The sequence below is a fragment of the Acomys minous genome (assembly GCF_964271855.1).
Source record: "Acomys minous genome assembly, chromosome: 1".
In the NCBI taxonomy this organism is placed as follows: Eukaryota; Metazoa; Chordata; class Mammalia; order Rodentia; family Muridae; genus Acomys; species Acomys minous.
This window is the reverse complement of record NC_140483.1, coordinates 186,574,764-186,588,330: the sequence shown is the minus strand read 5'-3', so window position 1 is coordinate 186,588,330 and position 13,567 is coordinate 186,574,764. Positions and strand designations below refer to the sequence as shown.

General features: G+C 45.7%; 1 protein-coding gene across 1 annotated transcript in view; it reads left to right on the top strand.

The window, feature by feature from the left end:
- Positions 1–3,201, top strand: part of TM2D1 (TM2 domain containing 1) — a 34,092-nt gene extending 30,891 nt beyond the window's left edge. The window contains exons 6-7 of the mRNA XM_084769503.1: positions 70–197; positions 2,911–3,201. Coding sequence (XP_084625629.1) covers positions 70–180 — 111 coding nt within the window. The 3' untranslated portion in view covers positions 181–197; positions 2,911–3,201. The remainder of the gene's footprint in view (positions 1–69; positions 198–2,910) is intronic.
- Positions 3,202–13,567: the final 10,366 nt, after the last annotated feature.

The window sequence follows — 13,567 nt, the reverse complement described above, 5'->3', positions numbered from 1 at the left end:
GCTTACTAATAAAAAGTAAACTCAGATATCCTTTGTAAAAAGAATAACTTTAAGTTTTATCTTTTCTAGATTGTCGGACCTTCAGATGGAAGTAGTTACATTATAGACTATTACGGAGCCCGACTTACAAGACTCAGCATTACTAATGAAACATTCAGAAAAACACAGTTCTACCCATAAGTGTTGAAGGAGGAACAGTAAGTGATATGCATCTCTCCGTCATTTTGTGTTTCTGTGGACGTATGAGAGGAGGAACCACAGGAGGATTTGAGAGGTCATGTAGCACTCTACGCCTCTCACTTTCCTTTATCAGAAACTGCAGGTCCGTGTGCATGTGTGTGTGTGTGTGTGTGCACACGTGTGTGTGTGTGTGTGTGTGTGTGTGTGTGTGTGTGTGTGTGTGTGTGTCCCCAGTCCACTGAAAACATTCTCTTGCTGCTCAGGCTCTCACAGTTTCCTATATAGAGTCTTTCTTTCCGGGGAATATGGTTTTTACAAGGAGAAAAACACTATAAAAAGACTGTATGATGGTTATGGCGAGGTGTGCTGTGTGCTTCCGTTGTCCATCTCTCCGGCCAAGATAGTCTTTTGTTTGAGTCTTAGTTTGGTTTTGAGAAGTCTTTTTTTTTTTTTAACCTTTTTAAAGAAACTTACCTTTGACAATTTTGTACATGTATCTGACATGCTCTGGCTGGTCTCCTCCCTTCCCTGGCCCTCCCCTCCCCTCCCCTCCCCTCCCCTCCCCTCCCCTCCCCTCCCCTCCCCTCCCCTCCCCTCTTAGCCACTTCCCTGACAGAATGATTAGCCTGTCTTCCTCACAGGTCTCCCACCTTTTGTTTTGTGGCACTGGGACAGGAGATTCCCAGCAGTAACCACACCGATGAGAACAAAGGCTGCCCCTTGCCACCAGCCTTCGACTGCCACTAGCTCTCCTAGGAGTGGCTCTTTCTCCACCCAGGACTAGCAGTTGATGAAATTGTTTCTTTCTCCTTTTTGGGTGCTGGGAGTTGAACCCAGGGCCTAGCACACGCCACACAAGTGCTCACATCCGAGCTCCCTCCCTGTGCTGTTTCTTGGTCTTTCGGATAGATATCAGTGACAGTTTAGAGTGGCCTAGAACTTGCTGTTGCCCAGCATGGCCTCAAACCCCAGGTCGTCCTGTGTGCATCTACCACATGCTAGGAGTGTAGGCATGTACCAGCATGTCTAACATTAATAGGACTTTCAACTTTCCTTTTCTTCTTCCCTAAATCCAAAAGCTGGAACATCTGAACTCTCAATGCCTTTGAGTACTTAACCTAAGACAGGCTAAGTGTACCCTAGGTTATTAGCTGGCTTCCATTTTTAATACATCTGTGGCTAAACTGAGAGGTGCTGCAATCTTCCTGGTTGAATATTGGCTACCACAAAGATTTAGCCCACTTACTGTGTTAGTCCAGTTAATAATTTTCCAGTGCTGTCCAGGTTTTCTCAGAAGGACATGGGTAGATCAGGAAAGCCGTCTCCTGGGTCACTCGTTCTCTGTATTGTGAAGCGTGTGGATGGCATGTTTTGTTAGATCAGGAAAGCATTTCCTGGGTCACTCGTTCTCTGTATTGTGAAGCGTGTGGATGGCATGTTTTGTTAGATCAGGAAAGCGTTTCCTGGGTCACTCGTTCTCTGTATTGTAAAGCGTGTGGATGGCATGTTTTGTGTTTTCCTATCACCGCCCGCCTTCAGCTCTCCAGCTGCTCTCACGTGGGCTGAGGTAGGGCAGGGTAGGGCAGGGTAGGTGTCCCGACCACCATTACAGGGCGCCGTCTTAGAGGCCAGGAAGGGAAGAGACTTGTTCTGTGTGTTGTGGTGTATAAGTGGAATGGAAAGCATACGTTAGCCTAGCAGGCAGATTATTTTTCTCACACTGAAATTATTGAGTATATCTTATTGTTATAGGATTGGATAGTGACCATCCCTACAGAATACAAAACTGATTATCCATAAAGTTTCCAGATTTTCATTATACAGTCCAGGCTGACCTGAAACTCTCCTGTCCCAACTTCCTGAGGGCTAGGACAACAGGCATAACCCACCAGTTTGCTTTGAAATCCTTTCCTGAAGGGCACGTAGTGCTCTCCCGAAGGACGAGCATTTGCTTCCCAGTGTCCAGTTTGGGCGGCTCACAGCTGCCTGTATCTCCAGCTCCAGGGTCTCCCACACCCTCTTCTGGACTCCCAGAGCAGCTGCATTTGCTTGGGCACCCCCTCTGCTAACCTCCCCATACATAAATGCATAAGTAAAAATAAAATAACTCTTTAAACAATCCTTTATAAATAAGGGATTTTTAATTTTGTTATTCTAACTGTGTGCGCGCCTGTGTGAATGCATGTGTGTACCATGGTATACCTGGGGAAGGCATGTGTACCATGGTATACCTGGGGAAGGCATGTGTACCATGGTATACCTGGGGAAGGCATGTGTGTACCATGGTATACCTGGGGAAGGCATGTGTGTACCATGGTATACCTGGGGAAGGCATGTGTGTACCATGGTATACCTGGGGAAGGCATGTGTGTTCCATGGTATACCTGGGGAAGGCATGTGTGTTCCATGGTATACCTGGGGAAGGCTCCTCTCATCTTCCACCGTGTGCACTCTGGGGAGTAAGCTCACGTCATCAGGCTTGTTGGCAAACACCTTTTGCCACTGAGCCACCCCATGCCCGTCTCTATAGCGTTAAAACTACTGTAAGAGTAAGAAAAATTGTCTCGATCAGCTGAAACGTTCACCTGTCTGTCGTGAGCAGGAGCTAGCTCAGTGGGGCACTGTGCATGAGGCCCCACATTGCAGCCCCACCAGAAATGGAAGGAAACAGAAATGTGTCTGGGTAACTTTCTGAGCGTTTTCTAACTGTCTTTTCCTTTTTTGTTGTAGGATTTTAGCCTCCTGATTTCAGAAGAGAGCCCTATATGTGGAATTCTGGATTTACTTTATGGCTTCTATATGATGTTTTGACATGTGCTCAATTTGATTTGTTGATTCAGTAAACATATTCCTAGATTTATTTAATGGTCTTTCTTAAAAATCTCTATACTATTTTTCATGGGCTTCTGTCTCTATGAGATAGCTAGCCTATTACTGTGTTACTATTATATTACTGTCATGTCCTTTACATGTCACTTGTCATTTTTAATTGTGAAAAATAAAAAATATAACTTATTCACATTTTATTGACCTGTTAATTAAGAAACCCTTTGTCATTGGATGGAGCTGTTGTCCACATTGTGATCCTTTTAAGTGGTTAATGCATGGTGCGAACAAACAGGGTTAATTCTGTTTGGGGCTGCAGCGTCCTGTGTGTCAGCCTGCCTGAGATGCTGCAGCTCTCAGCTCTGTGTCGGGTGGGTCTTGGGCGCTAAAGACCACCAGTCTGTGGGACCATGAGGCACATGGATACTTCCGGTCTCTGAAATGTGAAGTTTGTCTTTTTTGCGTGGAGAGTGTCACAGCAGCTGTAGGAGCCCAGGTGTGACTACTCCAGTGCTCACTGCAGTCACAGCTGACACTGGGTAGACAAGGTGGGGCCACCAACCAGACATCACCACTTGCCATCTGTGAACACTGCCAGGTTGGTGCCAGGACAAGAGCTCCAAGGGCCATACTGGGTTCTAAACGAAGCAACACTTGCATGTCAGCTCCTGGCTTTCTTACCGTGTTAGAGGGGCTTTAAGAAGATGAAAATCTGCAAAATGTCAGGTCCTTGCAATACTGCCCCAGCCTTCCTTTAGCAGTAGACACGCCAGCGTGACCCCAAGGTCAATACCTTATTCCTTGAATAGTGTATGACTGACTATATACAGTGTGGCACACACACAGTATAGTGCTGCTGACTTCACAGCTGCCAGAGATGGAAAAGTTACCTTGATTCCTGCATGATGGTGTAGTCATTCATTTGACTGGGAAAGGAAATACTTTACATTTTTTTAAATAGCCCAGGCTGGCCTTGAGCGTACTGTGTAGTCCAGGATGGCCTTGAAGTTCTAATACTCCTCCATCCACCTCTCAAGTGCTGAAGGGCATATCCATCACCATGCCCAGTTTATGTGGTGCCAGAGTCAAACCGAGGTCTTCATGTATGACGGACAAGTATGTACCCTACCTACTGAGCTGTATCTCTAAGGTGCAAAGTGTCTATATGTACGCAAAAGGATTGTTGACTTTTATTTTCAGTGTGATTTCCATGGCAAGAACACTTTTAATTTGTCTGGTTCCCTGTTGCATTATATATATAAAATGTGTTAGTGGATGCTTCTTCCTTTTGTGGAAAGGGGCGGCAGGGGGCTCGAGACAGGGTTTCTCTGTGTAGCCTTAGCTGTCTCCTTTTGTAGACCAGGCTGACCTCGAACTCATAGCAATCCTCCTGCCTTTGCCTCCCTGAGTGCTGGGGTCAAAGGTGTGTGCCACCACTCCGTCTTGTTACTCTTTTTTTTTTTTTAAATTCAAGTTTGCTAGTCTTTCCTTTTGTTGAGCATTGCTTCTTCATGACCGTTGATTAGTCTGTATGGATTTTGTATGATTGCCCTTGCTTTTAAATTGGTGGGCAGACTCATGAAGTGGATTAGCTCAGTCATTCTAGGAGTTTACTCCTAAGCCCTGGGGTTCGTGGAGTGGGTCCTTTGAGTCCTGCAGAAACATTTAGTGCCTGACAGTGGTCATCTACAAATGTACTCCTTAGCCTGACAGGCTTGGTGCTGTTTCCGGGAGTACCGTAACCATACACCAGGTTGCAGCCCCAGGCTTTGCTTCTGTGAGAGATTGCCTGGCCCTAGGCACTTTACAAGAATTGGAGGTCGCTTTTCACAGTGCTGGAGGCTGATCTCTAGTGAGGCCCTTCTTGTGTATCATGACATGGCAGGGAAAGAGCAAGCAAATAAACTCAGGTCTCTTCCTCTTCCTATAAAGCCACTAATCCTGTTGTGGGAGTCCCACCCTCCAAATCTTGGCTCTATCCATATACTACCATCAGTATGTGACTGGGGGACAAGTGAAAATGATAGCAGCACATAGATAAACGAAGGCCCCTTTTTAGAGGTGTCACAAAAAGTTGTAGATCGGCAGCCCACATTTCACAGGTCCACAAAGACTGTAAGAAATACACATTTGCGAGTGTAGTTTGCTTTACATAGAAAGTGGTCCGTCTTCCCTCCCTCTCTTCCTTTATTCCCTCCCACTGCTGGGCGTCCACCAGGCCCTGTGTATGCTAAGCAAGCCCCATGCCTCTGAGCTACATGCTTAGGTCTTCCCCTTATATTAACCAAATTTGCATAAGAATATGTCAAGTAGTATTATCTGTTAGGCACCCAGAGAGCCGAAGAATCTATTTTTGTTTCTTTCAGGAATTTTTTATTTTATTATACTGAGTTACTGAAAGGCATCTTTATGCAAGTATGCAATATATTTTGAACATACTTCCCCCCCCCCCACTGCTCCCCCTCCCCCCCACTTCACTCCCTCCCACTAATTTCCTTTGTTCCTCTAGATCAGTGGTTCTCCACCATTCTGCTGCTGGGACCCTTTAATGCAGTTTTCCATGGTGTGTCATCCCCCAACCATAAAATTATTTACATTGCTACTTCATAGCTGTAATTTTGCTACCATTATGAATAGTAACACAGACATCTGTCATCTGTGTTTTCTGATGCTCTTAGGTGCCCCCCCCCCATGAAAGTGCCCTTTGGTGCCCAACAAGGGTGTCAGGAACCCACAGATTGAGAACCGCTGCTCTAGATGGTGTCTTATCTACTCTCGTGTCATCTGTACATAAGAGGAAAATGTGAAATCTAGGTTTTTGTTTCTGTTTTGAGAACTAGTTTGTTCTATGGTGGACAGTCTTTCATCACTTTTCCTGTAAATGACACAGCCTTATTCTTCTTTAAATTTGATCTTATTTGTGCGTGCTGTGTTGTGTATGTGTGGTGTGTCCCTGTGGGTGCATGCATTGTGCACACATCTAGAAGACAGGGTTGTAGGTGCTGTGTGTTCTGAACCGCCCTCCACCTTTTTGCCTGGAGATGGGCTGTCTCATGAACCGGAAGCTCACTGCTTTGCCTGGGATGCTGACCAGAGCAGTGCCTCTGTCCTTGGTGTTGGGGTTGCAGGCACTCAGGTCTGCATCCAGCTTTTTGTGGGGGCACTGAAGGTCCAGTGCAGGTGTTTATGCTCTCAGAGGACGCTCTCTTACCCATGAATCATGGTGGAAAGATTCCATGTTTCCTTATCTGCGTCTCTGTTTACACACAGGCTGGCTCCCTGACTTAGCTGCAGTAAATTAGGTGTGCACTTTCCCCCTGTGATTTGTTGGCTTGGACTTTTTGGGTAATCCTCAGGAGTGCATGGCTGGGTCATAGAACAGGTCTTTTTAGTTTGTGGGGAATCTCCACCTTTTTTTGTCCACATCCTCACCAGTGTCGGTTGTTGGTTTCCTTAGTGGCTGCCAAACGTCTAATGGCAAGAAACTGGCAGGAGAGAAAATGAGCCCCGACCCCAGGCCCCCCTCTTTTGGGTGGAGCATCCCCAGGGCTGCAGAGCACCCCCTCTTTCGGGTGGAGCACCCCCAGGGCTGCAGAGCACCCGCAGGGCTGCAGAGCACCCCCAGGGCTGCAGTGCATCCTTCTCGCTCTGCTCATTACAGCCCCTTGTGCTTTTTCCTGTTTGCAAAACTGACACATGCCTGATGCAGAACTTTTGGGAAGCACCGAAAAGCACAGAGAAAATAAAAGCTGTTTCTGCGCGCTCCTGTGCATGTTTATACATTTTTCTCACAGAAACAATAAAAATGTGTGATTTTATGACAGTTCCAACCTTGTAAAGACTTTTGTATCCCAATGAATGTTTTTTTAATTTTGTATTTTACACTTATTCATATTTGTGTATAAGTAATAATTATTTTTTACATTACATTTATTCATTTTGCGTATATATGCGTGCGTGTGTTCAGTGTATGTCATTGCCTCCATATGGAGGTCAGATGACAACTTGTAGTAATTACTTCTCTCTGTCCACCATGTGGCTCCCAGGCATCGAATTCAGGCCATCAAGTTTGGCAGCAAACGCCTTTAGCCACACACAGAACCATCAAGCCAGTGCTCAAGAAATAGTCTTAAATTTTTTTGTTTAATTTTGGAAACAGTTTCTTACTGTTTAATCCTATTAACCGGATGCTTTATGATGTAGACTAGACCTTAAACTCAGGGTCTATCTGCATTTGCTTCCTGGCTGCTTGGATTAAAAGCATGGGCCACCATGATTGGCTACAAAGTTAGTTTCTGTAGAATAACCTATGTCTGCCAAATGCATGCACTCCTTTATCGCTTTATCTGAGCAGTATTGACCAGTTACTGCTTTTGCCCCTAGGTTTGGAAGCTCCCTCAGGTTGCTAGGCTTACAGGCCAAACGCCTTCTCTCGGAGTCATTTCACAAGCCCGCTTTTGGTTTTCATGGTCATATGTGCGATGTCAGTTGAGCAGGGTAATAATGGAGGAGAAACGAAGTGTAACAGCCCGAACCAAGTTTAAACAGCATCGTGGTAAGTTGCCAGCTTGCTTGGTGCAGATGAAATGTGAACAACATCACGAGGGAGCCTGTGGCTTCTCCTCCCTGTCAAGTCAAGCCGTGCTTGAATTGATTTTGACTGCTGTTCCTCACATCTCAGGGCCTGGGGTGAGGAGCAACGCTTAGAAACCCAACTCCTTCTGCAGGAAAGTGCAGGGCGCATTGGGGGGCAGTAGAAATCTGTGTGACGTGTCTGTGACATAGGTGTCTGTGATGTAAGATGTCGGATGGTTGCTTTCTGGACGGTGTGGTGGGAGATGTGGCTGGTCGTAAGAGGGCTTCATTCACACAGCCATCTCTCTTTTTCCCATGCCAAGAGGAAAAGAGGTAAATCAGTTTGAGAAAATGAAGAAACCTACTGATTAGAGAGGAATCCATATGGGGGAGGAGAGCCTAGCACATGCCCACAACCCTGGCATTGAGAAGGATGAAGCAGGAGGATCAAAGGTTCGAGGCCAGCCTCTGCCACAAACTAAGTTCCGAGGCCAACTAGCCCAGAATACACAGTAAGCCCCCATGGCGCATGCGCCAGATGAGTCCCCTTACCCCTGAGCGACACACTCTTCCTGGAGCCTTGATTCTTCCCAAATATACCAGTCTTCTTAAAGCTAAGTTACTGTCTAATGGGAGAACCTTATGTTTCTAGGGGAAATAAAACGTTTTTTAAAGAAAAACACTTGTAAAAATGATAAGGTATGCAAATCTTACTGTTTCAAATGTCAACGCTTTAAAAGTTGTTTCCCTTTCTGAGGAGCGGCGGGGGGTGGGGTGGATCTTGGGGAGATGGGATTTGGGGGGAGAGGCTGGGGTAGGGGAGGAGGAGAAACTGCTGTCCAGATGTAAAGTGTGAGAGGAGGAGAGAAAGTCGTTCCCGACATGCGAGTCGTATTCACCACGTAGCTGAAATGATTGGATTCTGTTTTGTGAGTTGTGTGATGGTGGTTGTTCTGTTTTGTGAGTTGTGTGATGATGGTTGTTTTGTTTTGTGAGTTGTGTGATGGTTGTTCTGTTTTGTGAGTTGTGTGATGTGGTTGTTTTGTTTTGTGAGTTGTGTGACGGTGGTTGTTTTGTTTTGTGAGTTGTGTGACGGTGGTTGTTTTGTTTTGTGAGTTGTGTGATGGTGGTTGTTTTGTTTTGTGAGTTGTGTGATGGTTGTTCTGTTTTGTGAGTTGTGTGATGTGGTTGTTTTGTTTTGTGAGTTGTGTGACAGTGGTTGTATTGTTTTGTGAGTTGTGTGACGGTGGTTGTTTTGTTTTGTGAGTTGTGTGACGGTGGTTATTTTGTTTTGTGAGTTGTGTGACGGTGGTTGTTTTGTTTTGTGAGTTGTGTGATGGTTGTTCTGTTTTGTGAGTTGTGTGATGTGGTTGTTTTGTTTTGTGAGTTGTGTGACGGTGGTTGTTTTGTTTTGTGAGTTGTGTGATGGTGGTTGTTTTGTTTTAAGTCATAAATGCCCCCAGATTTTTCATCAATACCAACATGAGGTTAAAAAGTTATTGCCAAAACCAAAGGACTTACTCTTTCTCTGTCATCTATAGCAACTTGATGATCCAAAAAGGTAGCCATGTTAGATTTGGGGATTGTATTTGGATGGCAGTGAGAAAGATAGTCAGGAGGGCCGACTGTATTTTTGCTGTGAAGACAAACGGAACTGTCAGCATCTATAGGTGGTAGGAGCAGGCCTACCTGCTTTATTTTTTTTTTTAATTTTTTAGGTTTTCATTTTTAAATAAAGTATTCAGATTACACCCTGATTGTTATTCCTTCTCTTGTATCTTCCTGTTACCCCCTCCCTCCCTCTTTCACCCTATTCCCGTCCCCTAGACCTGCATTGGAAGGGGACCTCCTCTCCCACCAGATGACCACAGCCTATCAGGTCTCATCCTGATAGCCAGCTTCCCTGCCCTCTGAGTGCCACCAGGCCTCCCCACCAAGGGGAAGTAGTCAAATAGGGTACATCAGTGCTTATGTCGGAGGCAGTTCCTGCTGTCTCCACAACCGTGGAGAATGAGCTGTCCATTGGCTAGATCTGGTTAGGGGGGTCTAGGTTTACTGCATGTATTGTCCTTGGTTGGTACAAGGTTGTGCAGGTCCCTCTGGGTCCAGATCTGATAGCCTAGCTTGAAGGAGAGATAAACCTGTTTTTTAGGATCCCAAGTGTGGGATCGGAACGGTCTTGTGAGAGAACAGGTGAGGTTAATCCAATAGAAGACCAACCACCTCATGTGGGAGCTTGATTATTGGCAGCTAAAAAGATCCTGTGAACAGACACTGAGAGGAGATATATAAATGAGCCCAGAACTGAAGGCAGAGCTTTTTGGAGACTTCAGATAGTTTCGGCTGTTCATTGCTGCACTTTGAGACCCTCTAGAGAGAGTCGCTCGAGGGAAGGCTTCGGGGCTCCGGCTCTCGCTGAGGTTCCGGGTTCTGGTTACCCCAGGTTCCAACAACAACAAAATCCTGCTGATTACGCCAAGAGAATTGTTCCTCAGAACTGATATCCTTACGGCTTTGTTATTATGTTCTTTAATTCTCTTTTCCTATTGTTTTGGTTAGTCAGGTTACAAGTGACGTACACTTGGTTAATAAATTGTAATAAAGTATTTTGGCTAAAAAAAAATTGAGCCTACACTTGATGGTCTCCTTGTGGGGCTCCTGGACACTCTGGGTCCTTCTAACTGCTTTATTTTCATGCATATACTTGACACAGTAGAATACAAGTAAAGCAGACGTGCCCATATGTGTCATATCCTATTCTTCCGTCTCTTCTCTGGGTATATTCACCAGGCCTTGTGCTATGATCACTGAAACAGTAGAAACGCTTGAGGCAAACGCTGCCTCGTGGTTGTCATTCACCCCAGTGACAAGAGGAAAAGCACAGCCTTCGGAGTCAGATGAGCTTGAGTTGGTGTCCTGTTCCTTGTTTTGTGACTCTACGTGTGACCATTATGAGCCCCCTCTGCCCTCATGTGGATGGGGCCAATGACAACAGTCAGGTCCTATTGAGAGACTGTATGATGCTCTAACAGTGTCACTCTTGGACACAGTTTAAAGGGAGGGGATTGGCTCAGGCAGGGGCTTATTAAATCCACCCAGAATGAGTCTCCTTACTCCTTCACTACACTGTGGTTAGGCAAATCAGCAGCGGGCTCAAAAGTCTCTATGCCTTCCTTAGACCTGTTTACCTAAGTTTTCCTTATCTCCATAATTGTCCTTATCTGCAGCTCCTGGATGCAATAAAGACCAAAAAAAAAAAAAAAGTCTCTCCTCAAGAGTTAGTCTTCGTGGCACCTCACCCTTCTGAAAGTCCGTGGGTGAGGGAGGCTGCTTCAAGAAGTGCGTGTTGCTGCTTTTAATCTTGAAGCTCCCTGGAGATTTTTATCTAATCAATTTGGAACTGTTGCAGTGAGGCAGGGTGGACTTGCTGCCTAAATTACCTTTTATTGCAAGCAGCCTCTGTGCTTACAATACGCGGTTGCTTTTAACTTGTCAATGTTATCAGACTGTGCCAAGCATGGAGAGATTAAAACTTGAAAAATGATTGAGGTTAGAGTTCTGCATATTCCAAAGAAAAATGTTTTACCAGAACCCTCTAGAAAATGTGGGGTTTTGGAGCCTTTAATCACATGAGCTAATATTCTATGTGATGAAGAAGGTGCAATGTCTCATCTTTAATTTTTTCAGAAGACTCAAAATTTGAATAACCGTGATGATGCACGTGATTGCTGCACAAAGCCTGGAGGAAGGAGGTGCGGCTTCTGTGTCTAGTCTGATTGAGAAACCTTGTGAGACATGACAGAAATTAACCTAATACTACATCACATCGTTTTTTAGAGGTTCCAGAAAGAAAGAGGTTCATTTTTTATTAACTTTCATTTCTTGACCTATTGTGCACATCTGTTCTCTCACCCTCCAATAAAATATTCTCCACCCGGTGTCTACAGTGATAAAAATTAAATGAGTATGTGTCACATTCCTGATGCGCTCTTCTGGAGGCTGCCTGTCACACTTCATTGATACCAATGGGTTCCTCTCCCTGAGTTGCTGAGCTTGCTTTCCTCTGCCTGAGGCCTCCGGTCCCAGGCACAGAGGGCTTGTGTCCACACCTCGTCAGGCCTCCATCTTGATCGCTGTCTCTAATGTTCTGCCCTGGTCCTCTCTCTTGAATGCCCTACTGCTTGGTTTCTCCTCACAGCATTTACTGCCATCTGGCATGACGTCCGGCTTTTTTCTGGCTTCCATACTATATTGTTGGGTTGACAGGGGCAAGGACTTCGTGCTGGACTGCACAGGATACCCCACACTTAGGAAGATGCCTGGAACATAACTGTTCAGAAGATAATTTTCCAGTGAGTGGGAACTCCAGGTTAGTTAATAGGAATGGCTCCATGGGTTGATACAACTCCGTTGTGTTTACACACAAATCTTTATTCAATCACTTACTGATGTGCCTCTGGGCCTGTGAACCACAATCGTGAGAATGGCAAGACAGCCCCAGAGGTGCAATAGTGGCACTTACATCCTGGCACAACCAACAGCTGCCTCATTGGACTGTAAGGCCTGTTCAGCAGGAGGCAGTTCATGCCTGGCTCTGTATCCTTGGCTGCTGAGGCCGTGAAACCTAAAGCAGAGTCCACTAGTGTCCACTTCCCTAAACCAGTATGAGTTATAACTTCTAAATACTCATCCTTAGCACAGATAAGTGTAGCTCTCGCTTCTCATCAAGGAAGTTTCTCTCTGCAGCCGACAGAGGCAACTTCAGACAGCTGAAAGGGATCAAAATGCAAAGAGCAATTGACTGTGGGGTGTCCCGCCCCAACTCACAAATCTACAACACAACCCCTACACCTACAGCTCAGGAAACATCATAGTGGGGGTGGGGGGGGGGTGGGAATTGCAAAAGCCAAAGGACCAACCAGAATGTCTTGCTGTGAGACTGTGTCTTCTGGACATGGCCCAGAAGCTGCACCATGAAATCTCAACAATAGCGATGTCTAAACAAGACCTAAACAATGACAACACCAAACAACATGCCACTGAAGATGCAGAAAATTTCACGGGGGAGGGGGGAGGGGGAGGGGGTGGGGGAGGGGCAGGGGAGGGGGGTGGGGCTACCGTATATGAAGAGCTTCAGGCAATTACCGGCTGCGTAGAGAGGAAGAACTAGTGCTCCTCAGGGATGAGCCCTCTATTTGTTACCCAATACCAAGTGGTCAGCCTCAAACACACAGAGGAATGACACTAAATGGATGGAGCAGGTTGTATTCATATATTCATTAATGTGTGTGTGTGTGTGTGTGTGTGTGTGTGTGTGTGTGTGTGTGTGTGTGTAAAATAAGCACACTTAAAGAAAAAGAGGCTTTGTGTTTCAGAGGGACTGGGGATGTGGGAAGGAGGACGAGGGGGAAATTTCTGTACATACAGTACACATATATGAAATTTAAAAAATATGCAGTCAGAGGTGGAAAGCAGCAGATGAAGCAGAGAGAAGCCACCACTACCAGGTTCAGGACCAGTTCTCCTACGTGATAAAAATAAAAAATAAAAGGACTTAAACCAAAACTAGGCAGCAGAGACGAAGAGGGAGACTGCAGGCTAATAAAAGGAACATGTCTCCAAGAGCACGTAGCTATTTTGAGAGGCTTTGAGATGGCGCATGACACTCAGGTACCATCTGCCAGAGGCAAAACTCCATGTTCTGTCCGTTGGCAACTTGTAACACAAAAGCAGCTTTTCCTGACGCCGTCCCTCCTCGGCACCTTCCGCAGCGGAACTTCATGTTCCTCGGAGAGCTCAACTTGCCTTAGTGGAATGTTCCTTCCCGGAGAGCGGCGGGGATAATTGCGGGTGCGAAAAGAAGCAACAGACTGTGGGTTTCGGAATCAAAGTTACTGAGTCTGTCTTTTAGCAATTACTTGATTGTTCTGGATGTTTAATTTCTTCTTTTGTAAAAATGAGACTAATAGTACTCACTTAGCGGAGG